Source organism: Aspergillus viridinutans (genome assembly GCF_018404265.1).
Source record: "Aspergillus viridinutans IFM 47045 DNA, scaffold_6, whole genome shotgun sequence".
Classification (NCBI taxonomy): Eukaryota; Fungi; Ascomycota; class Eurotiomycetes; order Eurotiales; family Aspergillaceae; genus Aspergillus; species Aspergillus viridinutans.
Window position 1 is genome coordinate 6,758 of NW_025091222.1, and position 24,927 is coordinate 31,684.

Sequence of the window (24,927 nt, forward strand, 5' to 3'; positions counted from 1 at the left end):
TTCTTCTAGATCTTAAAGTTATACTATTTACTAGTATTATTATAGTAAATAGTAGTATAAACTATACTAACTATACTACCTTACCTAACTATATAGTATTATAATATAGTAGAGTATACTAAGTTATTAACTATATAGCCCTCTCTAGTAAATAAAAGATAGTTAAATAAATAAAAGACTATATAGAAGTTTATTTAGTAGTACTTTCTTCTAGATCTTAAAGTTATACTATTTACTAGTATTATTAGGGTAAATAGTAGTATAAACTATGCTATCTTACTAGCTATACTAACTATACTCTAAGTATATAGATTATACTAATTATAGGACCCTAGCTAATAGTTTTAATACTATAGGGGTCTTAAGTAATATTTAAAAAATACTAGAGGATTTAGAATACTATTCTATAGCTTCTATTAGAATATTATTAGATTTAACTATAGTTTAAGTAAGTTTTAGTGTATTTATTATTATAGGTCTGATAATTTATATATAGGGTATAATTAATTAAGTACTAACCTGGCAGCACTACTAATACTTAAATAGTATTTAAAAGATATTAAAGGGTTTAGAAATACTATTATAAAGCTGCTATTAAAGTATTATTAGATCTAACTATAGTTTAAGGATGTTTTATGGTATTTATAAGTTTTAGTAGGCTAATAATTTATATATATAGGTTAATAATTATTATATCTCTACTCCTTGCTAACAATAATCCCAACTTTACAACCATGATATAAAATCAACAAAAATAGATAAAAATAAAAGGAAAGAAGTTTTAAAAATTAGAGGCCTTATATTATTAGTAGAGAAAAAAATATTCCGCTATATTGCTGGTTTAGGTGTTGACCATTACCATGTTTTTCCTCTATAGCCTGCCAGGGCTGTACCCCGCGGGGCAGCGCACGGAGCTGCAGGTGATGGTCCTGGGCTGCCCACAGCTAGTGGGTTTCCTGGAGATGTCACTGTGCCAGGTGGCTGGGGACCACCACCGCGCACGCCTGGCAGATGATGGCGTTGTGGTCGGGGAGGTAGTCATAGAGCAGTGGTGTAGCCATGGTGGATGGGGGTTGGATTGGATGGCAGTGGTGGTGGTCAGGGGTGGCCATGCGTCCCTGAGTAAGAGTAACAGTGTGGGAGGACTGGAAAAGAGGGAAGATCAGTGCACTGAGGGCTAGCTGGCCCAGCCAGTGACCTTTTAAGGGTGAGGTGAGTCAGGGCCACCGCCATCCCCCCTTTTCGATTTTGGGGCGGTGGTCCCGGCGGCCAGGCAGAGGAAGGGAAGCATTGCTTTTTTCCCCCTTTTTCCTGGCCCTGGTCATGCCCTGATCCTGTCTGGGGATCCCGCAGGGTCGATCCCCGTCATGTCATCCAGTTGATGGGCCTGTTGGCCCCGGTCGAGGAGACACCTTGAGCGCGGCCAGGCCTGGCCTGGCATCCCAGCCGCGTTAACTGGTTGATTTGCCATCGACTCCTGATCCCAGAGTGGTCCAGGGCCTGGGACTTTTATGCCGCCCTGGGTTGAGATTTTATACCTGTCAACTAATCACTGCGGTCAATGGGCCCGGGGCACCCGCGACACAGCATGCAGATTGGCTCGTGCTGTGGCCGGCAGCTGCCATCATGGAGATCCCGTGTGGTGATTGGCTCGGGTTGCAGCCGGCTGTGGCCGCCAGTGACAGCCCAGGCAGGACGACGCCGGCGGCTGCCGTGGGTCCTGTGGATCCTGTGCTTACCGCATTTGGCCCCGGGCAAAACTGGTCGGGCAAGCCGATCCCGACGGGTGCACGCGGGTTTCGCGGCCACGCTGGCCGGGCCAGACTTGGGGACCAACATGGTTCGATCCAGCAGGACCAGACGGGTCGAATGATCCCAGGATCATCCACCGCGGACGACGGGGGCGGACGTCCAGACTGGATACAGTGGCGGGAACAGGGGGTGGCGGCCGGCCGCGGGGGGACGCCGACAGGGGGCGTGAGAGCCGTCTAGTAGGACTTTTATATATAATCCAGGGTTAATATTTATATCTATTAACTAATTACTGCTGCTGATAAGGGGCACCTGTAGTGCTATATATAGATTAGCTTATGCTGTTATTAGCTACTGCTATCATAGAGATCTGGTATAGTAACTAGTCTAGGTTCTTACCAGCCATAGCTGCTAGTGATAGCTAGAGTAGGATATTACTAGTAGCTGCCATAGGTTTAATAGATCCTGTGCTTACTATATTTAGCCCTGGGGGCTAGGATCCCTATAAGAACTATCTAATAGGGACCCTGGTGATATAGTTAGCTATGCATGGTCTAGGAGAGGGATTCTAGTAGATAAAGGGTGGCTAGGGATAATTAAGGTTGCTAGTTTATAGGGTAAACCTATCTATTTTAGCTACTAGGGTGAGGAGACTGCCCACATATAGGCCCTAATAAGATAGGATGTAGAGATATATATTACTATAGTAGTAATATATCTATATAGTAGGATTCTATACTCTAGCAGGTACTAAGTTTAGAGTAGATAATTAAGTAGGACTAGGACCAGGGAGGGGTTTATTAGATAATCCTAATAGCCTAGATACTACTACTAGCAAAGTAATATAGCCTTAGTAGGGAGTAGTACCCCTAGTAAAACTAGTTAGCAAAGCTAATCCTAATAGGTATATGCTAGTTATACTGTCCCCCTAGGGGACCTAGAATCTATAACTTACATAATTAGATGCACTATAATAAGATAAAGGGAATAATACCCAGATCATCCCTTCCAGACCCTGGGGCAGGGAGCTAGGCCTGATGCAGTTATCAGACTATGGGGGTCTAGGACCACTACAGACAGGCCTGGCAGGGATGCGCGGAGCCATCACATAGGTCCTTCTGCGCTTTTCTTCTCATTGCCCGTCGCTCTGTCCATGCTCTCTTCTGATTCAGTTTCCTTTTTGAGACTAATGTTGGTGGTTTTATTCCTTATTCACTAGCTCTTTCGGTCTTTCCTCTGCAACACTGATGTTGTCTGTTACTCACCATTCATATGCCATCTCTTATTCGATATTCAAAACGACTTTATAAATCCGTGTTCTTATTTGTTGGGCCCCTGTGTGTCTTCGCCTGCTTTTCCCTTAGTTTCATCGTATACTTATTGGACAATAAAATCATGTAGTTTTGTGTCCACTTTGATGATGAAATTAATAGAGTCCCGGGTTGGGCGAAGGAGTGGTGCAGCCACAATGGTACTTGCATATAAAGAGAGTTCAATAATCAGCAATGAACACGTAGGTAGAGTCACCTAGTTAGGTACAAAGCCTGACGATCATTTGAGTACTAGGGTCAGCAAGGCAAAAGTCAATCATCTGACAAACATTTATAAACTACTGAGGTCTCCTGGAGAAAACCATTCATTGCATGAAAAGCCAGATAAATTAACCCGCAAGTCAATAGCGTCTTATCATTCAGAAATGGAGATAAACGGCTTCTCAACTGCCTACACCTACCAATTGCCTCTGGATAAGCAATGTTGGACTTCCCTTCCACTCCGAATCAATAATCATGAGCATATTGCTACAGAAGCATCAATCAGATTCCTGGAACAATGGAAAAGAAACAAGCTGCCTGAGGTTTCTCCAGACTACTTGTACCAGCTGAGTCAATTTGGTTACGGACATCTGGTGGCGGTGCTCATACCCAACGCCCACCCAAATCGCATAGCACCTGTGACCAAGATCATTGACTTAATTTTAGCAGCAGATGGTATGATAAGATATTTTTGTTTAGTGTTATAATGGAGAGGGAAAATTAACAATTTCTGTCCAGATGTTATTGATTCTCAGGGTCCTAAAGAAGCAGTCGCTGCTGCTAGCAGTCTTTCAAGTGTTGAGGCCTCCCAAACTCCAGACCAGCGTTTAACGAAGCTATTGGCGGAAATTTCGCAAGAAATAATTCATGAAGATCCTACTCTAGGCTTTGAGCTTGTGAGTGTTATGATGAATTACTGGAAGACAATCAAAGCTTTCGGGGAGCAGCCGTATAAGATGCCCCACGTGTTTTTCGAGTTCTTCCCTTTTCGTTATTGCAATTTCGCCGCTCCGTAAGTATATTCCTGCTAAGTTTAGTGATTGTATAGTTTTGAAGTTAATCATACATGCAGGGTAGCCTTCGAAGTCCTGTCTTACGCCCTTGACGTCAAGCTCACACAAGAGGAAAGAGAAACACTGCAGTATCTGGAATTTGTCGCAAATACGGTCCAGATCCTCTGGAATGATATGTACAGTTGGCCAAAGGAACATTTGGAGTACCAGCAGAGCCATTTCATCAACCCTCCGTTGAATTCGGTTTGGGCGCTAATGAATGAACATGGATGTAACTCGGCGGAAGCACTGAAAATGAGCCGGAAGAAAGTTTTACAATATGAGGCTAAGTGTCACGAACTGACTAAACAATTTCTCAACAACTCCAAACTACCGGCCAGAGTTAGGCTAATGGCGAGTGCTTATCAGTCGGCTGCTGCAGGGACCGCTCTTTGGAGCTGTGCAAGCTTGCGCAACCAAAGCACGTCACCTGAAGTTCAGGTTTTGGCTCAAGTGGTTTCACTTCCCCTGCCATCTGTGAAAGTGGATAGTGTTTTTGATATTGAAAGCCAGACGCTTTTTGAGCAGTGTCTAGCTTTGTTGCGTCAGCATTGGAAAGACTAGGAAAATTCGAATTGTTGAAATTGTTATGGACAGTGGCGAATTCCATCTTGAAGGGTCTATGTAGAAATCGTGCCATCACCCGACTCGCAGGTGATTGTTGCGACCATTTAAATTCCTTGAAGTGGGATCCGAGTTGCTAGGCAATCACTGTGGCTAGCAACCATGTCAGGCCGCCGTTCCATAAATGTCCTTCTGCCCTTTCCACTCATGCCATTACTTGCTCAATCAAAATACAACACAATATACTCCTATCACATTCCCTCCAATTTTCAGCCCTTCCACAGTTGGTATTAGTGATATTTCATGCCTTCCTTATTGGTCTAACTTATCTTAGCAACATCACAAATTCCACTTTTTCCTTACACTTAACCTTCCTAGCTCTTGTCTTCATTGTTTGCCCTGAAATGAACAAAATGAGATGAAAGGGTTTACCTTCGTGCGCAGGCAGTACCCCTCTTGTCAAAAGCTTTATCTATAGGTGTTGCTGTTAACCAAATTCCTGCTTTTCACTTCCCAGTCACTTCTAGTTTTTTTCTTAAACAGGCAGATTTTTGAAAAATTGTGATTTACCTCCACATGTATTTCTCAAGCAACATATTAAAATTATTGCCAACGGATCTCCTGTGCAGAGTAGACTGTCTGTTGATCAGGCCAGGCAAGATGGACTCGGGTATGTAGTAGGGCAGGTGCGGAAGCAGTAAAACAGATGGATATGAAGTTTTTGAGGATTGTGACGTCCCTTTTTAAGCGTCAAAAGTACCAAGAGTTGGCACCCAATCGCCAGGATATTCCCTCAATTTAAGCTTTTCCCTGAAACTTAACTTTTTAAATGTATCATAAACCATGGATACGGATACGGCCTTGACGGAAGCAAGGCGCTAAATGAGGCTATCAATGTACCAATGCAATACCGAATCACATCCCTGCCAAGAGTTCTATAGGAGAGCCCACCCCACCCATGCAAGTTAAGTAAGGGTTCAAAACCCACATGCCAGGAAACCAAGTCTCATTGCATCAGAGCGTTGACGTGGTTGACCCAACGTCCATAGGATCAGCCGCAACAGTGCAGGTGTTTCAGTCCCAACAGTTTTGTACAACGCCTTGCATCCGACTGATTCAACCATCAAGCAACTGACCAGGGACACTGCAGCACCAAGACAGCTCCATATATCACTAGGTGTTCTCAATCGCAAGGTCCGGCCGGGGCTATCGGACCTCCAGCGTCGTCCTCGCAAATTAAGAAATCTCCCCAAATGGCCATTGAAATCTTCGTTGTCACGGTGGCAGTAGCAATACAGCTTCTAGTCTCCCCCATTCCAGAGGCTTCGACCATAAAGATCTTGCTATCATACTTTGCTGGCAACTGTGCAGTTCTTGCCTGGCAATTTCAGACAACACAAGCAGTGAAAAGTATTGCACTCAGCCTTACCAAGGTTAATTTGATATTCCTTTCGACAGTTATATCACTAACAATCGTCCGGCGTCTATACTTTTCTCCACTAGCGGCATTTCCGGGGCCCAAGTCTGCTGCTATCTCTAAGTTATGGGCAGCCAATCAATGTCGCCTCGGTCGTACAGTTCTCACTCTAAAAAGGCTACATGAACAATACGATAGTGACATTATCCGCATTGGTCCTAATGAGGTGTCTATCAACAATGTTGAAGCTGTACACACCATCTACAAAGGAAGATACCAAAGGGGCTTCTTCTACGAATTTCGCGCTTCCAATGGCGAGTTGAATCTGAATACCACTAGAGATTACGCCAAACATAGTGCCTGGAGAAAGATATGGTAAGGGTTCACAAACGATCCCACGTTCATGATGCTGATACATCTAGGGAGAGAGCCTTTTCACCCACGGAAATTCTCAATTACAACAAGCGAGTAGAGCATCATGCCGAAAAATTCATCACAATCTTGAAATCCCAGCGAGGTGCAGCAGTGAACTGTTCGAAACTAATGGATGACCTCATGTTTGACATGTACGCGACACCCTTGTTTCAAAGAGATAGTAACTGACCTGATTAGAACAATGGATCTAGGCTTTGGGAGTGACGCCGGCATGCAGGATGGTATGGGAGATGGGCAGTATATCCAGTTCCTCCACAAATACGCATGCACAGTCACGGTATGACTAAGTATCTCAGGAGTGCCCTTCGGATCGGATATTGACAGGCTGCTAGGTTCTCAGTGCCCTCCGTAACGCCGGGGAACTTCTATGCTACTTACCGGTGAGCGCCGAGGTGAAAGCGTTTCGAGAACGAGGCAAGCAAGTCGTCAATGATAGACAAAGATCAGAGGCAGTGAGAACAGACGTATTCCGTCATTTTCTTCACTGTGAACTCGACCCTGGAGTACAATTCTCGCAAACTGATCTTAACACAAATGCACTTTTAATACTGGGTGCTGGTACTGAAACAACATCTTCAACTGCATCGCAAATACTGCGTTTGCTGGCTGAAAATCCTTGCATCCAAAGCAAATTAAGGGCAGAACTGGATTCGCACTGCAGTATTGAAACGAAGTTGACGGTCGAAATGACGAGGAATTTGCCGTACCTGAACGCAGTCGTCAGCGAGGGGTTGCGGCTAGTGAACCCAGTTCCCTCAGGAGTCCCAGCTATCACACCACCCGACGGTGTTTATATAGGAGATGTTTACATTCCCGGGAATGTTGAAGTGCGGATCCCCTCACAGGTCTTGATGACCGATTCTCGTTATTTTCCACAAGGTGGGCAGTTTATACCTGAACGATGGACGGGAGAGATGCCGGAGCTCATCCTTGATCGCCGAGCATATATTCCCTTTGGCTATGGAGTACACTCCTGCATCGGCAGGCAGGTGGCCCTAAATGAAATGCGGCTTGTGGTTGGACGCGTGGTAAAGGAGTTTATAATCTCTCTTGGGGAGCTTTATGATGCCAAGCAATTTTCCTTACAGACGAAAGACTACCTCACGGTTCAGCTTGCATCACTACCACTAAAGTTCACGCCCAGGCCCAAGAACGCGGACAGTAACCGAGGGGGCGAGATCTACTCATAGTATTCTATGGTTGTATCTATAACTAATGTCATACATCCAACCACTCAGCCAAAAAGGCGTCCAGACAAACATCTCTAGCTAGTAGGGATAGTAGTTAGTAGGGGCAACACAGCAGGGACACAACAACTAATATATTTTACAGTTGCTTGTATTAGGTATACAATTACCTAAGCTCCACCTCCGCCTCATTTTACCCCTAAAGGCTAAATCTCACTAGATGATCCTCTGGAAAGGCCTGGTCGATCATCCTCATGGAGCAACAAAGATGGCGCCTAATCTTACTGCATCAACCTTGACATTAATCCATAATATCCCTGAAGGCTCTGAGTATTCGAACCATCGGGGTGCTCATCGCTCAAGGCCATCGGGAAGGCTTGTGTGGGAAGAATCAGGCTCCCTTCATGTTTGAGAGACGCTGGATTTGCAAACTGAAATGACTGTATGCCCACCTTGGCGTCATCGCCATTTAGGTACGTCGCAATTTCAGACTCGCGAGGCGGCCGGATTTCACGGGGTTTGTGGGAGCCAGCTTCAGGAGTACCAATAATCGTAGTATCCTCGGATGTGATATAATTTTCGTTACTGCGGTTATCTGAAAGAAGCTCTCTTCGGGTGGAGAGGAGTTGCTCTAGGGTAGACGCTTCACTGATAGTTAGCTGATCGTATCCCTCTCAGCCCTGTACGGAAATGTATGGACGAGGGCCCTCCAACCTTTCATACAATGAAGCCAAGGAAAGAAAGGATGTATTGAGTTGATTGTTCTCGAAGCGGTTGCAGATGTTCAAGGACTTGTTCTAGAAAAGGTATATTTCTTCCCCAGCATCCTGTTTTTCTTACCTATTTTAGCTAATGCAATACGAGCTATTAGAGTTGTGTGATTCGTTCGAACAACTAGGCTCGAAAACCGCGGATCTTTTTTATGCATATCGATTCCAAATAGCTTGTGATATCTCTAAAGTCATCTCAGGTTATCTACTCATTTATGATCTCAGTTATCTGGCTTATCTCCCACTGATCAGAACCAATGATGAGGCCAAATTCGGCCAATCTGCCTAACGCGTGCTTACAGTATATATACATTTATTGGTGACCTCACGCAGTCAAGATGGATAGTATGTGTATAGTTTGGCCGCAACAGGTCACCTGTCGCTGCGGTCTTACGCGTAAATGTGTTAGACTGTAGCGTCAGAGAGGGTTTGGGCCCTAGAAATCTAGGACCCGAACCTGGCGGGTTGGGTTCTAAAGATAGCGGAACCCGGCCCAACCCGCGAAAATAACAACCCTATAATTAAAATTAAAATTAAAGGTCCTACCATGGATTATTTACCTAAGGTCTATAATAGACCTACTGGGTTACAGTCCCTTAGAGACCATTACCATTAGGGACTATTAGTCATGTGACTTAACTACCCTCTGACCCTGTACCTGTAGTATGTCAGACTGTGCTGCCTTTCTTGTAAGCCTTGTCTAACCATTTCTTGTTGACTGCAGGTGTTCTGTAACAGATGTGTGGTGATCATTGATGGGTTAAGCAAGATCTTTAACAGGTTGGATATTTTAGTTTCAGGCAGTGCTGTGACTGCTGTCATCCATCCATCCATCTATTTATATTATATGATTGTTATATGCAACAATAGCAGATTGTGCAAAATGTTTGTCAGGGCTGACACCATCTCATTTGTCAAATATCTCCTGTTTATCACATTCACTAATCAGCATTTCAGGAGTCAGCAGCCTTCTTAGCCCCCCACTCATGCGCCAAAATGCCCATATGGATTAAATCCCACCATCTCCCACCTTTCCACACACACTGCCTCTTCCGTCCCTCAGATACAAACCCAAGCTTTTGGTACACCTTTTGTGCCCTCTCATTCCACTCAGAGACCGTCAGCTCAACGCGGTGCAGGCCCGCAGTCAGAAAAGACCAGTCCAGCATCCATGAGATAGCCTCAGACCCATATCCCTTGTCTTGGTACTGGCGCGCAATACTGATCCCTAACTCATGTGTGCGATTATGTGTGAAGCCAGGGGCTTGCTCTTTTAATGAGATCACGCCAATTGTCTCGGGCACCATATCGGAGCCCTCGTCCGGGATGATACATATCATGACTGACATGAACGCAACAGCAAGCGTTGCTCGCAACTCCTTCCGCTCCTTTGTGCTGAGCGGGCGTATGAGGGCGGTAGTGGCCATAGATCCGACTAAGGGGTCGGCGTAGAGACCTTGGAAGAATGCATCGTCTGCTGGGTTATCCTCTGGCGCACGATAAAGGAGACGCGCGGAGCGGTAGGGTTCCAATGGGAAGGGATCCATTGCGACCGTCTGGAGGAGCTGGTTGAAGGCTGTGGGGCAAGTAGTGGAGACTTGATATCTTGAAGGTCATTCAACAGAGCAAGGCAAGATTATATACAAGGGCAATTTCTCATCAGTGAGCTCTCGCGCTCAGATCTCCGGGGAGCTAGTTTATTAGTGAGTCATCAATAATACGAACAAGATCGCTAAGCCTATACGGAGTCAGCACTAGAATCAAGACGGCATTTGCAGGAGTGGTTCCGTCTCACATGCAAAACTTACCCGATTCGTTACGCGTTTGGTTGAGTCACGGGGACTGAGAAAATAGTACGGCGGACTGAATGTACAAACTGGCCAAAATAAATTTTTACAATGATTAGTACCTTCCGCCACACTACTACCAAAACTACCACACGCACCACTATGCCTATAGCCTATCTAGCATGCTTATAGAAACTAAGTTTGATTGAGATGGCGGTCCCGAATAGGCGGAAAACGAAGTCTAATGAGATCGATATTGAGGGACGCGTGGCCTGCGACTTATTGTGCATATTGACTGCTTTGGGCCAGTGCGCCTGGTAGTAACCATTGAATTCTAGTATGATTGCTAGGGAAGATGTAGAATAGATACTCGATTTTATCTCAACATCAGTGGTTATTCAGGTGAAAGACTAGCTATGACAGGATGTAAACTCATTCTTCAATAATACCCAGTGCAGTGATCCATTTCTAACACAATCATTTTAAGATATAATCTGTTATGATATCTAATGTTGAGTTCAATATTGAGATCATGAAGACAATTAACATATTCTTCCTATCAGCTACAATAAAGGTAGTAAGAGAACACGGCATAGATATCTAATTAATTAGCCTTATTCCCAAAACATCAGGCACTCCATCTCCCTCCACCACCCAGGCACTTATAATCTCATATACTGGCAGCTCTGTGAGTCGCGAAATGACATAATGTAGTATAGGTAGTTACTCCCAGTCCAGCAGGTCAATTTAGAAACTGGCCTTGGAGGAGGTCTATACCTTGTGTGGATTAGGGATAGGCATAGCCTCTAAGAAGGGATTAAAGGCTGCATACTCTTCAGCTGCCTTGTTCTTGTTTAATTGACCAGTCTATGGGAGATATTTATATACTAGGATCCCCGCATCAGCTTCTCCACTGAATCCTCCGGGGGTCGACACTGGGTTAACTTCAACCAGATCTTTAAGTAGGAAATGGCCCCAGAGAGCACCCTACCACCCTGTATAAATCTAATACAATTTTGCCCAGCGGTAGATGTCCACTAAACTATATAATTTAGGAGCGCCCAGCTCTTCTCTTCCCAACACTATGGGGTCAGTCAGTGACTTAAAGAGGATGGGCAGGTATAAGCCTTGGATGACAGTGCCATCCTTCTTGATATACTTAATACCATAGACATATAAACTAATGTAAGAATATCCTAAGCCACCTAACCACTCCATCTTGCTTAGGGTGGTCTGCAAGAAGGAGGCATATACCATAGTATTAGGAGCACTAAATCACCAGCCATAGCGACCCAGGGGAAAGAGGTTCTATAGTATAGTACAGGAGGTCTTGAACTTGATCAAGGCAGTAGTAAAGGTGGATTTAGTGCCATCCTAGGGGACACCTAAGTGGTTCTGGCACAGACCAGGCATAGGACCAAAGGCGAGGGGCATGCGCCAGTAGGGATTAGGGATGCATTTCTACATCCACTCACAGAGTCTCTATATCAAATTATCCCACTTATCATGACTAAAATTATAGTTGGTAAAGCTGTATACTAAGGCAATTAGTGTGCTATTTTTAATAAATAAAAGTGGAAGACTTACTGTCAGCAGTTTCCTATCCATCAACATAATCACAGCCGGCCAACCAAGAGTATTGTTGTATGCAGCTAGCGCATTCATGGCAAATCTCATTATACAACTACAGACACTCTGGTATTTCCTCAACAGTCATTCCAAGAGGCAGCACTACAGCCAGGGAAGCAGCATCTTCTATTATAACCCCTGCTCCCTGCCCTTAATATGGGAGAAAGGGGTGGGCAGCATCACCCAGCAGAGCTAAACACCCCTCATACCAACAGGGAATCTCCTCTATATCTAGCAACTTCCAAACCCAAACACTCTGCAGATCCACCATGCTTAGCAGCTTAGCACTGCAGAGTCAAACAAAGAGAAGATCTGGAGCATCTTCTGTAGATTACCTAACTAGCCCTAGCTCTCATCTACCTCTTCTGCCGACTCCTCTTCCGGGTGAATCAAGACAAAATTCAACACAGTATTATGCAATGTGGGATAGAGTATAATCCACTAATCAGTACCATACCAGATGGATAGCTATCCCAGATGCTTAACTAGAGCAGCAGTCTCAGGATCATGCAGCGCTGCTTACTTAGATATAAGGAAGCAAAACACACTTTTGCCATAGTCAGAAGCCTTAACATTTCCACCTATAATTATACTACAAGTAACGGAGTGGACTCCGTCAGCTCTAACCACCAGATCACCCTGGAACTAGGTCCCATCTTCAAGTGTGATGGTGGCTATTACTATGTCAACCTATACTACCTGACTGGCAGTTCAGAATAGGATAGCCTCACAGTCTATATCAGCGCTCATGGCTGCCCTTTTAAGTTGGTTATATAAATCAATGCAATAAGCTAGGAGCCATTACTAAAAGTAGTTAAATTGATACCCTTAAGACTACTTAGTAGTGGTACTCACATGCTACCATCTCTTGTTTTGCTCAGTAAGATTAATAGTTTATTCAATGTGGCCCAGTGAGGTATATTTAACAAGCTAAATAGTTAGATTTAGTAGGTAAAATTTTAATTAATAGCATAAAGCATACCCTCTCCATTAAGTTCATACTAAACTGCTGCGCATTAATACCCAATCACTTTAAGATTCCATTAGTATTTAGGGTAAGATGAAGTGCTGCACCCATCTTAATAGCTAGTCAAGATTGCTTAAAGACCTGCAATGGTCAACCATCTTTTACTATTATAGGCAGGTTAGATAACACACCTAGACATCATGGCCTTACCTACAAAGAGTAATTGCAGCAGCCAACCCACCAATCCCCCCTCCTATTACTAATACCTTCAAAGGAGATGGGCTGGTTGTCTGGTTTGTCACAACTATTCCATTAATAGCTGCCATGGTGTGAGATATTGACTGTAAGTAGAAGGAGAAACACAATGGGTAATAGGTAGCGCACTGCAATGATTACTGCAACTGAGGACCATTTGTACAAGTAAAGATCATTTTTATTCAAATAACTAAAAAAATAATACCAGGTGGGGTTAGCCTTCTGGCTTCCTCTCGCATCTCTTGTTGGCAAACAGATATATCCTTTGGGACCACTAGGTGAGGAGGTGGAGGGGCTATCATCCATCTAAACTCACCATATATGCATTCTCACATTGTTTAAGAGTCTAGAGAGAATATGGTCATCTGAAATTTTCACACAATCCATAAACTAACTAGTTGAATTCCTTTAGGAGGCAGGATGGTGGGAGATCCCTAGGACCTTGACCAAGCAGCAGCTATAAATAAGAGAATTATATATAGCCACATCACAGCTATTTAAAGATATGTTCAAAAGATACTTCTTAAATAGTAGTATCTTAATCCATCTACTAAGCACATTGAGTTGCAGAGTCTATTTTAAGTCTATATTCAAGATCATCATAGGGCCGGCAGGTTTACAGATAGTATTCTCATAAATAAGGTGTTAGAAGATAGTACCTCTATAGAATTATGGCATCCACATTCCTAGTGCAAATCCCTGTTATAAGGATATATAACTCTATTTAGAAACTGAAGTATCACCTAATGACCTGTACAGAAGCCTGGGTTATATATAGTCATATATATAGAAGCTTCACCAAGGATTAACTTAGAAATATAAAATAGATATAATTTAGTTTGGACATAGATTACTTCACTACAGTCTATTTATCTCTCTGAATCCATTCAAACTGATCACCAAGATAGTTATAAGCCTAAAGATTGCTAGATTGTGCATAACTCTTAAAGTTCTTAGCATATGCTGCTCTTCCACATAGCCATCCTAATTATCTGCTTACCTAATGGCTGGTGACTTCTTAATATGTTATGGTACAAAGATACTTTCCCACCTATAGACCTCCTGTATATCTCACAGCTTTCTTGGTGGGAAGAACATGGTTAGTACTAATGACCTAACTTAATTAGCTTAGAATATCTCCTATTTTACTCAAGGGCATACCTTATCACCATAGGAGATACAAGTCTTTTCTCTTAGGAATAAAGCACCATAAGCATTCATTTTCTTGAGGGCTTCTCATGGCTCTTTGGTAAGGATTTGGACATGCTCACTGGCATATTCATCTGCCAGTGTCTAAGGTTCATCTATCAAGCCCACAATGATCACCTCGCTGAACCATTCCCATGAGGTTCCCGCTAGTTTAGCAGTTAATAGGTTCTTCAATAGCTCAGTAATAATCCGCATCAATTCTCGCCCAACAGCCTCGGACGTGGTGATGATCACAGCAGGTGAATCAGGCCCATGCTTAGCCTGCAAGATAATGTCCATTGCCACCATAAAGGGATCGGCCGTCTCATCAGCCATAATAAGAATCTCTGTTGGTCCCGCAAAAAGATCAATCCCAATTTCGCTAAACAACTGCCTCTTCGCCTCGGTGATAAAGGCATTGCCAGGCCCCATGATGAAATCCCCCTTGGCCATGGTCTCAGTGCCCAGTGCCATGGCCGCAATGGCTTGCACTCCTCCAAGCAGATAGATTTCATCTGCACTAGCGAGATGCATAGCTGCAATGGTGGCATGAGGGATCTTGCCTGCGATAGGAGGAGTATAGCCAATGACCTTAGGGATGCTGGCTACTTTGGCTATGAGAATGGTCATATGGGCAGAGGCAAGGAGGGGGTATTGCCTATCTAGGATGTAGCTATTATTATCAGTCTAGATTCTATATTTTAGTCTTTCCAGAAGTGCCTACACTCTAACTGTCTGGATAGGTAGATTTTTCTATCTAAGAGACACGCCCCTTATTTATTAGTACAGCTTAAAAGGCACTGCTAGTCAGACTTACTAGCTGGATTTTATACTTAAAATCTTTAATTAAGTCACATTACATTTGTGTAAAGGCCCGCACATTCCTCTGGACCTGCTTAATATCCTTAATTATCTGTGCAGAGCAGGCCGCAATAGATGCCTTAATATCTTCTCAGGAGAGATTGAACAAGGCAGGGCAACCATTTATCAAACCTCTCTAAGTACTTGCACATTGCTGCGTCACCATTAGCACAAATGTTGTTGATCATGCCCTTGACAATGGTGCTAACATCGACTTAGGCTGCTGTCAAGTTAGACATGGTATCTGCGTGACTCTTGACAGATCTTATACTGCAGTGCTGGACCAGCCAGCTGCTGACCATAATTATCTATATTATGGAAGAATACCACACCATAGGCCTATAAAGTTAGACTAGCATAGTATAGTGCAATTGCTATAAAATCTTATAGAACTTGCAACAGAAGAGCTTTAATACCTTAAACAACCTGGCCCGCATGCTATATAGCATATCAGGAATATTCACTCTTAAACCAGTCACTAAGAGCAGGCTGATCCCAGGCGCAGCTAGCATCATCTAAGGTAGCCAGTATCTCAACCTCCTCTAGTAACATGTACATATACATCATAATAAAGTAAAGCTGCACTGGGGCTTTGTTATAGTATCCCAGCCAAAAACATTCAAGTATCCTGCTAAGCTGTCCATGCTAAGAGGCCATGAGCAGATCATTATCCCAGTAGTAGCTATATCCATTCAGAAGAGAGCTGCGGTACTCCTATATAAGGCCCCATATACAGTGTATAACAGCACCACAGGTAAGATGGATGTCCGCAACCTAATAACTAGTTTCTAGAAGATCTAAATTCACTACACATTCACTAAGCTTGCGAATTTGACCTGTAGAGGGCAGCAGAGATAAATGATAGGATTCCTTCCATTAAGACACAGAACTCACTTCCCAGAGATATAAAGGGGCAGGTAAGGGAGGGCCTATTTTAGCATAGGTAATTAAAGGGCTAGTAAAGAGAGCTATAGAGACTTAAGCTTCTAGTTAAAACAAGCAGTACATAAGCCTCTTATATGCTTCTTTATATACCCACGCACGCTATGTATCTTCTAAGCTCTAACCAGACTCTTCTAACCGCGCTGGTAGGGGCAGATAGGCTAAGTAGTGAAAATTACCACCATAACAAACTATAATTAGCAGAGGTTGGCGGAAGGCCTCTAAGATCTTAATTTTTTAGCTATTGCCACTCCACAGACTAATTTCTAGGTATAGTAAGTATGCTTGATGTAGGTGAAGGTCACAGATAGTAATGTTATTCCCCTTAAACACTAAAGGCAGCTATAACCAGACAACTTCCCTGCATGGCAAATCCTAGTTTACATAGCAAGGGATCAGGTGTCAAAACAGCCCCAGCTACTGCCATAGTAAGAAGCAGCTCTGGACACACCTATCAGGGTCAAAAAGTACCCTAATAGATCCAAGAGCTTGCGGCAGAGAATGGGGCGGTAAGGTAATATCTAATCAGGCTATCAAGAAGCTGAACTAACAGAAAGGATGACAGAACTGCCAAGATAGGTTATTTCACCTGGCTAAGAACAATGCCCAGGATCTTATCACGAGAGTGAAGATTGAGACTTTGGTCTATTATTAAATGGCTGTTTACATCTTCCAGACTCTGGGGAGTCAGGGTGGATGCGCCAGTCACTTTATTAGGTAGTAACAGGTTTTCATGCTTATAATAGCCATAGTCTTGAGGAGTAGGAATAAAGCACTATTATAGTTACTATATAGATCATGCGCCATAGAGATTACTCTATATTAGTATTTTATGGGTCTTATAGGGCAAACCAGACAGAGACAGACTAAGTGCTTGCTTGTCAAACTTAAATAGGATGTGGCTATTATATGATTTAAGGAAGCCAAGATTAACCATGCTAAAGTCTAGATCAGTCTGCAGGCTAAAAGTAATTAATCCCCAGGGTGTTCATACACCACTAGGCGCATCTATAAATAATATACTTATAAACTCATCCCTAAGCCCTGATGGAATGTAATCCAGTGGCATATAGCTGTTTCCATCCAACTTAATCAACTGCCAATGGTCCAGCTCTGGTGAGGCTAGGATCTCCATTAGAGGAGTGATAAGTAGCTGGAATCCCTTAGATAGTAGTATATCTATTTCACCTCTCCTTTCCTCTAAGTTATAGCTGCTATTTACTTCCACATTACTCAGACTATCTATATTAGTAAAGCAAACTTGAACGCCTTTAGTGGACTTAGAAGGAATAATATAGGTAATATTTCACCTGTAGCATTGGGCGCAGGGCTTTTCTTCATTATATTTAAGATGGTCTTCTACACAAGCACTGTATGTTTAAGAAGCCCAGATGATGGGATTCACACTGCTAGTATAAGGATGCTTCTCAAGGGCCTGCTTGCTCCCTGTGGTAGTATGCAGAGTAGAATGCCATTAGAGCAGATCTCTAGAGTAATATTAATTAGAGCAGTAAGGCAAGATAGTAAGGGAAACAGCACATTCTGCTAAAGTACTTACTACACACAGAGCATTGGTAAGGCTTTTCCTAGGTGTCTGCAATAGACTGTCAGCGCAACTAACTAATAATAGCCCAGTTAACTAGAAGCTGCAGTAACCTACACGAAAGAACATAGCAGCACAGATAATTAATCTATAAGTAAGACTAAGAGTATATTCCGCACTGATATAGGTTTCTATACACTAAGTTACCTTCTAGCACTAAATCTAGCTGTGACTATGGTATAATCATGGTGCCTAATACAGCTCCAAACGCAGAGAGCAATGGGTGGGATAATATAAAAGCACATTATTACTATATTAAGGGGGGCATACTCTTAGGAATTACTTCTACCTAACTTTAACTTTTCCCCCACATTAAATAGCAGGGATTAAATTATAATAACTAGTCACTATGAGTCTAGACTTTAACAGAGAAACCCCATAATTTCTATAAAGAAAGTCTAGGGAGTGCAGGGTATATCTATGACTACCTAGTATAATTAGCAGTTTAAATTAAGCTTACTATATTCAGCCTGATATCTAACCTATGTTGAGGAGAAAGACTTATGGCTCTCTGGGGGAACACAACCATGTCCTCTATATAATATCTAATTAGTATTATCTTAGAACTAAGGACTCCTTAATCTGTCCTAGAATCACTCTAATTCTACTAGTTTGAAATTTTACTCTACTAGGACATATTATGTAGATAAGGAGTAAACACCCCCTATATACCTTTATAGACTCTTTAGTGAGGCCATGATTATAATAACTACCTATATCAGGAGGCGCTGAAGCTGGTATCCAAGCTTAGGCAGGCCTGTAATGCCACCTAAGATTCTTGCAATCCTTTACCCCTTATACAGCAGACTGAATATATAAAGCAGCTAAAATAAATTTTTTACTATCACCTGCTTATATTACTTATAGCCACTACTTCCACAAAGATATGATTATAAAATAAATACTTAGTGACTATTGCTATATAGTAGGGATTCAAATCATCATATAGTAGGGATTCTAATCATTATATAGTAGGGATATCAAATGATTCAAATCATCATATAGTAGGGATATTGAATGATTCGAATCGTCATATAGTAGGGATATTGAATGATTTGAATCATCATATAGTAGGGATTCGAATCATCATATAGTAGGGATATGATCATCTCGGGGCAACTGAGAACTCTTTGCTAGAGCAGTCAATCAATCTTCAAGTGACTGTAGTCAATGCCGAATTTCCTGGAGAGGTAATTCCACTTTGGATTGAAGATTCGTATCCCCGAGGTCTGTTAGGATCAGGCAGTCTGGTGGTCTCTGATTAAAGGGCTCTATAACTGGACACTAAGCAGTGCCCACAGTATCGATATTTTCTATATTAGCTGAGCATGGCAATGGACTTTTATTATAATAAGAGCAGTGAAGAACAGATTGTGCACATGTACAAGGGCCACATAGAATATTGCGGTCGCAGCGCACCTTTTAATGGCGGCATTACTCACAGGATTGGGCTGGGCGTCTGCATTTCTGGGAACCGTCCTCAGTGGCCATGGCAAATCATTGTACGGAGGAGTTGTCAATAATACAGACAAAAGCACCAGCCAAGAGAGATCATGTCAATATTCACTGTCAGAGATGATCACCAAGTTTGGACCGGTATTTTGCGGAGGACAACTTCGGTCTTCAGCTTGATTTGGTGGAGAAATCCGTCTGTGGTCTTTGGCCTCCGGAATATCTCGGTCCGACATCCAGCCTACCTTAGGTATACCGGACGAGTGCACATCCAGCCATTGCCAGTCTACGGGAAGAACAAATTCCTCTTCAGAACTCCGGGAACGGGTAGTCCGAATGTTCCGTTGAGGGCGGGAAATCAACTTTCGTGATCAAGGGAGCTGGTCTTTGTCAACTGGAGAACTGACATTCTCCGCGCGACAACCCCTTCCCCAGCTCCCCAGCTCCACACGCGTAGTGGGCATCTCAAAGTTATCTCTTGAACCGGCTCAGGTTACATCTGCGTCCACGGCGTTATTCGGGCAGGTACGAATAAAGGAGTATTTGGCCGGGAATTCTTGAGCGAAGGAATCTTTTTGTCCCGTCTCAACAGCTCGACTAACCAGGGCGAAGACAGCGCCAATGGCCGGTAATGGGAAGGGCGATCCGAACAACGCTGGTCCTAAGTCTCGGAAAAAAGAGGGAGGCAATCAAAGTTGTTGGAAGGTCTGCTCACATAGATTTATATGCGTTCAATCTGCTCCAGGGGAGTTCAATGGAAATGAAGAGCCAGTTAGGCCCAACCGAGCCGGAATCTTCGGAAATATATACTTGAGGAGAACCTTAGGTATCGGAGTATTGACACTTGCACTTTGAAACCGGATAGGATGAGCAATTGATGATCTCCAGATTCAAAATGCGTAAGCCTGCTTATTTATCTCTGGCAGCAGACCATACTAAGAGTTAGCCAAGCAGAAATAAATCGTCAAGTGCTCTTCGGCCGACCGAGCCCGAGCTCTATCTCGGTCTTCATCCTCGGGACCGAGGCCGATGCCGAGCTTGGCTCGGCCTATCCAACAGGTAAGCTTGGTATAAATCCCAGACTTTGGACAGGATATCGAAATGACTAACACGAGACTTGTATTGGCGCTCTATTCATACATAGAGCCTGAGCCAAGATTATGTCCTCTGTACGCGAGAGTTCCAAGGAAGAATCCATCGTTCAGCCTCCAAAGGCCCTCGAGCCCGCGCCTTTTCCGGACGGCGGAGCACGAGCCTGGATGGTGGCCCTGGGAGCTGGGGGCGTGCTCTTTCGTACTTTTGGATATGTCAATGCTTTTGGGTTTGTTCTCTCTGGACCTCTCTGGACCTTGTATTTGATATGCTAACCACATGTCTAGTGTTTATCAGGATTACTACATCACGCATTAACTGAGCAACTACAGTGCTGCAGACATCGCCTGGATTGGGTCTGTTCAGATGTTTTTCCTCTTCGGATCCGGTCTTGTTGGCGGTCCCCTATTTGATCGCTATGGAGCCAAAGTGAGCCATCCCTGAGATATATAATCCGGTTGACTTGCTAACCAACGACAGGTCATCTGGGCCCCCGCGGTGCTGGTCATCTTCAGCGTCATGATGACCAGCCTCTGCACGAAATTCTACCAATTCTTCCTAGCTCAAGGAATCCTCGGCGGTATTAGCATGGGCTTGTCGCTCGCCCCCGCACTCTCCTCCACAGCGCAGTATTTTCAGAAGAGGCGCGCCGCTGCAATGGGCATCACCATCGCCGGGTCATCCCTCGGCGGCGTGATCTTCCCCATCGCCCTAGAGCAGATGCTCTACTCCTCATTAGGCTTTGCATGGGCCGTCCGCATCATCGGCTTTGTCATTCTCGGGGTCATGTCCTTCGCAGTCTTGGGGATCCGCGCACGCCTCCCACCCAAGAAACAAAGGTTCCTCAAACTCGAGGCCTTCAAGAAAACCCACTACGTCGCCACTCTGACCGCGGTTTTCTTCCTGAACGTCGGCATCTTCACCCCCTTCTTCTACCTCCCGTTATACGGCGAATTCCATGGCATGAGCACCAGCCTGGCCTTCTACCTCCTCGCGATCCAAAACGCATCCTCCTTCTTCGGCCGCTTAGTCCCGGGCATCATCGCAGACAAAATCGGGCCCTACAACATGCTGTCGACCGTAAGCATCATCACCGCCATCATCACTTTCTGCTGGATCCGCATGACCACCAACGCGAGCATCATCGTCTTTTCCGTGCTCTACGGCTTCTTCTCCGGCGGTATCATCGGTATCACCCCCGCCGCGATTGCCAACTGTGCCGGGCATCCTCAGGAAATCGGCACTTACATTGGAATGGGTATGGCTGTTATGTCGGTTGCCACTCTTATTGGCCCACCTATTAACGGCGCGCTGCTTAATGACTACAGTGGCTTCCTCCAGGTTCAGATCTTTAGTGCGGCTGTGATGATGTCCGGGGGTGTTCTGGCCTTTGTTGCGAAGATGGTGGGTGGCAAGAAAGCTTTGGCTAAGGGATAAGGATAAGCTGGATTAATTAATGATTGTTTCTTGTCTAATCAGGTTGAAAGATGGGACCTGCTTGTTCGGCCAGAGATATATGTATATAAATATATATATATATATATATCCCATCTGGAGAATACCCAAAATAAACTAGGTAACTGCGTCAAATCACTTGACGACCGTGATAAAACCCACAGTGTATTGTGAACAACTTTTTTTTGCAAGGGCTATTTTGCGTTTCGTACAAGCTTCGTTTCACCATGTCTGGCAACCGGAAAGTCGGCATTCAAAGGCTGAAAGTCTTGGCGTCAAGCTAGGTAGTGACATCAACCATCCATAGTTCGGATGATGAAATGGCGCGGTATTTACTTTAACTCCGGTTACAGATGAACATGATAATACTTATCACCCCACCAGCAGGGTGCATCATTGAATTCTCCCCATATCCTTCTCCCCTGAGTCAGTCCCGTCATCAAAATGTCAGTGGATTTCGAGAACGACGTTCTTCTTCTCACTTGTGCGAGTGGCAAGCAATGCTCTCGGTTGATTCCTCTCCTCTACAATCAATGGAAGCACCTGCGGCTCGTCGTCAACACTGTGTCTTCCGAAGAGTCTCTGAAGACGCAGTGGCCAAATGCGACAGTTATGCGAGCTGATATGTCCCGTATCGAAGATGCACGGCGCTTATTGTCTGGCGTTACGACCGTGCTCTATATTGGACCGTCTGCTCACTGCCATGAAACTGAAATGGGCTATACGATGATAGACGCTGCGCGACAGGAATCCCAAACTGGTACTCTAAAGCACTTCATCTACTCCTCCGTTCTCCATCCACAAATTCGCAAGTTGATGAATCATGATTGCAAGCGTTACGTGGAAGAATACCTGATTGAATCTTGGCTCAACTATACCATTCTTCAGCCGAGTCATATTTTAGATCAGTTTCCGGTGGAGCAATTGCTGCAATCAGAAGACCCAGTGTTCCCTGCCAGCTTTGATCCACAGGTAACATTCTCCTTTACCGTACTACAGGATCTAGCGGAAGCATTCGCACACATCATCAACGAGAGAGAGAAGCATTACCTGGCTGAGTACACGGCTTGTTCCACTGCACCGACCTCGTATGCCGATTTAGTTGCAATGCTGAGCAAGGAGATCGGCAAGCCCATTCGGATCATACGAAAGGAGTTCTTCGAATCCGCGGCCCAGTTTCAAAACATGCTGGCTGGAAAGTACGGAGACGTTCCACCGGGTACTCGCGACACAATACATCGACTGCTACTTTACTACAATTTTTACGGGATCAAAGGCAACCCGAACGTGCTGGGGTGGTTGATTGGGCGGACGCCAACAACTGCAAAGGAATTTTTACGTCAGAAAATCCTTAAGGTCCATAACTCTTAAAGATGGTTTAACAGAGGCATTATCAGAATGTTAGAGGTAGAATCATGGTGCCCCGGCGATTTCTACACTGAAATAACTAGAAGAAACATCGAGATACCACAAGCATTCGACATGACTCGACCATGGGCATTAATTTTCCTATATGTAGTTCCGCTGTAAAGTAAAAGATATAAAATACAGTTCAGGTAGCTTAAATGCCATTTGTGTCTCCGATGACTACTTAAGTCCGATATACGAAACCATTGCAGTTCCAAAGCCCCACGTGGCAACAAGAATGGCTCAGCAGTGCCCCGCTCTAAGTATCTCTTACCCACTACTCCTAGTAGTGAACAATTACAATTACTGTTTCAAAATTACATATTTTTCTGTAATATATTTATATATATATACACATCTCCAAAGCTCCGATTCCCGATATCACCGTCAGCTTCAAATAATCCGCCCGTGATCATAGCCTGAACCCACGCCGTGATGAGTTTTCCCTACAAGCATGTCCTTCTTATCGGAGCTACCTCTGGCATTGGATATGCCATGGCGAATAAAATGCTCGAACATAACATTCAAGTGACCGCTGTGGGCCGCCGCCAGGAACGCTTGGACGCATGGTTGCAAGAACATGGTACCGAAAAAGCCCATGCTAAGGTCTTCGACATCAGTAATCTTGACGCCATTCCGCAGTTTGTGGCGGAGTAAGTGACTGGACTTTCATTCTCGATATGTCTTTTCCCTTTCTAAACCAGCGAAACCATCAAACAGGGTAACCGCCCAGTCCCCCGATATCGACTGCGTCTTCATAAATGCTGGCTTCCAGCTTCCGAGCGATTTTTCGTCCCCGCAGACCGTTGACTTGGCTGCGTATCATCAAATCATGCATGTCAACTATACCGCTGCGGTGACTCTGGCCACAGCCTTTCTCCCTTTTCTATCAGGGAAGACAACTGCGACAAGTCTGATCTTGTGACGTGCCCCCTAATGATCCTATTGTAGACACAAAACTAATAGGGCGCCACAGCACCGTATCTAATCTCGCGGTTGTGCCTGCGGTCTCCATGCCCGGTTATTGCGCATCCAAGGCGGCTTTGAATACATTCGCCATGTGTCTCCGAGTTCAATTGAGAGAGGCCAAGTCAAATGTCAATGTGATTGAACTCTTTCCTCCGGCTGTTCAAAGTAGGTCGTAGGCTTTTCATTACCCTTTTTCCTTCCACGACTCTACAGCGACAAATCATGAGATGCTAATGAACATGTATAGCGGAGCTACATGACTACATGGGAGCCGAAAAGGGCCGCAAACTTGGAATGCCCTTGAAGGAATTCACGGAGAAAGCCTGGGACGGACTAGCCAATGGGGCTGATGAGGTCTATGTTGGGTGTATTCCGCCGGAAGATCGCTTTCTCACCATTGCTCGGCAACGCCGTTCTGCCTGTGAAGACTTGGCTCATTCTATGCGAAAGATGATGCACTAGATCGATCTCACTTTCAGAGAGATTTATGCACACTGCAATGTCATAATTGGGCTTATACAAGGGTCAAGTTAAGATCTTGGAGTGCTGAGTAGGTTGAGTAGTCATCATTAACCATATGATATATTGATCTAGTCAGGAACATTACATGTGATTGGCTTTTGAATTCAAATATTATACAACTCCAACAACTTATTTTTATTTTCTGGTCCAACATTATGCCGGGTTCCCTTTCAGATTTTGCCACTCCTTGCAAGCAATCAAGAAATGGCGCACTTGGCTCTCCAGAATGCTACCGAACAACCAACTCAGCGGCAATAAGTACATGATCTTTGTTAAGAATGCAAACAGCCATCAAAGCACAGTCATCA

General features: G+C 44.2%; 7 protein-coding genes across 7 annotated transcripts; 5 read left to right on the forward strand and 2 right to left on the reverse strand.

Annotated features, from left to right (window-relative positions):
* Positions 1-1,626: 1,626 nt before the first annotated feature.
* Aspvir_007862 (uncharacterized protein) lies at positions 1,627-1,992 on the forward strand (the record flags this gene model as incomplete). Its single annotated transcript, XM_043271039.1, has 1 exon — positions 1,627-1,992. The coding sequence occupies one exon, from the start codon at positions 1,627-1,629 to the stop codon at positions 1,990-1,992; it is 366 nt and encodes a 121-aa protein (XP_043126974.1).
* Positions 1,993-5,934: 3,942 nt separating this feature from the next.
* Positions 5,935-7,723, forward strand: Aspvir_007863 (uncharacterized protein; the record flags this gene model as incomplete). The annotated part of the gene is made up of 5 exons (XM_043271040.1): positions 5,935-6,091; positions 6,185-6,473; positions 6,521-6,664; positions 6,711-6,810; positions 6,866-7,723. 5 exons carry the CDS (start codon positions 5,935-5,937, stop codon positions 7,721-7,723), a joined length of 1,548 nt encoding a protein of 515 aa, XP_043126975.1.
* Positions 7,724-9,443: 1,720 nt separating this feature from the next.
* Positions 9,444-10,037, reverse strand: Aspvir_007864 (GNAT family N-acetyltransferase; the record flags this gene model as incomplete). The annotated part of the gene is made up of 1 exon (XM_043271041.1): positions 9,444-10,037. One exon carries the CDS (start codon positions 10,035-10,037, stop codon positions 9,444-9,446), a length of 594 nt encoding a protein of 197 aa, XP_043126976.1.
* Positions 10,038-14,421: 4,384 nt separating this feature from the next.
* Aspvir_007865 (uncharacterized protein) lies at positions 14,422-14,946 on the reverse strand (the record flags this gene model as incomplete). The annotated part of the gene is made up of 1 exon (XM_043271042.1): positions 14,422-14,946. One exon carries the CDS (start codon positions 14,944-14,946, stop codon positions 14,422-14,424), a length of 525 nt encoding a protein of 174 aa, XP_043126977.1.
* Positions 14,947-20,334: 5,388 nt separating this feature from the next.
* Aspvir_007866 (MCT family MFS transporter) lies at positions 20,335-21,703 on the forward strand (the record flags this gene model as incomplete). The annotated part of the gene is made up of 3 exons (XM_043271043.1): positions 20,335-20,495; positions 20,599-20,695; positions 20,747-21,703. The coding sequence occupies 3 exons, from the start codon at positions 20,335-20,337 to the stop codon at positions 21,701-21,703; spliced, it is 1,215 nt and encodes a 404-aa protein (XP_043126978.1).
* A 462-nt stretch (positions 21,704-22,165) lies between these two features.
* On the forward strand, positions 22,166-23,092 carry Aspvir_007867 (uncharacterized protein; the record flags this gene model as incomplete). The annotated part of the gene is made up of 1 exon (XM_043271044.1): positions 22,166-23,092. One exon carries the CDS (start codon positions 22,166-22,168, stop codon positions 23,090-23,092), a length of 927 nt encoding a protein of 308 aa, XP_043126979.1.
* Positions 23,093-23,623: 531 nt separating this feature from the next.
* On the forward strand, positions 23,624-24,559 carry Aspvir_007868 (uncharacterized protein; the record flags this gene model as incomplete). Its single annotated transcript, XM_043271045.1, has 4 exons — positions 23,624-23,781; positions 23,849-24,049; positions 24,105-24,262; positions 24,345-24,559. 4 exons carry the CDS (start codon positions 23,624-23,626, stop codon positions 24,557-24,559), a joined length of 732 nt encoding a protein of 243 aa, XP_043126980.1.
* Positions 24,560-24,927: the final 368 nt, after the last annotated feature.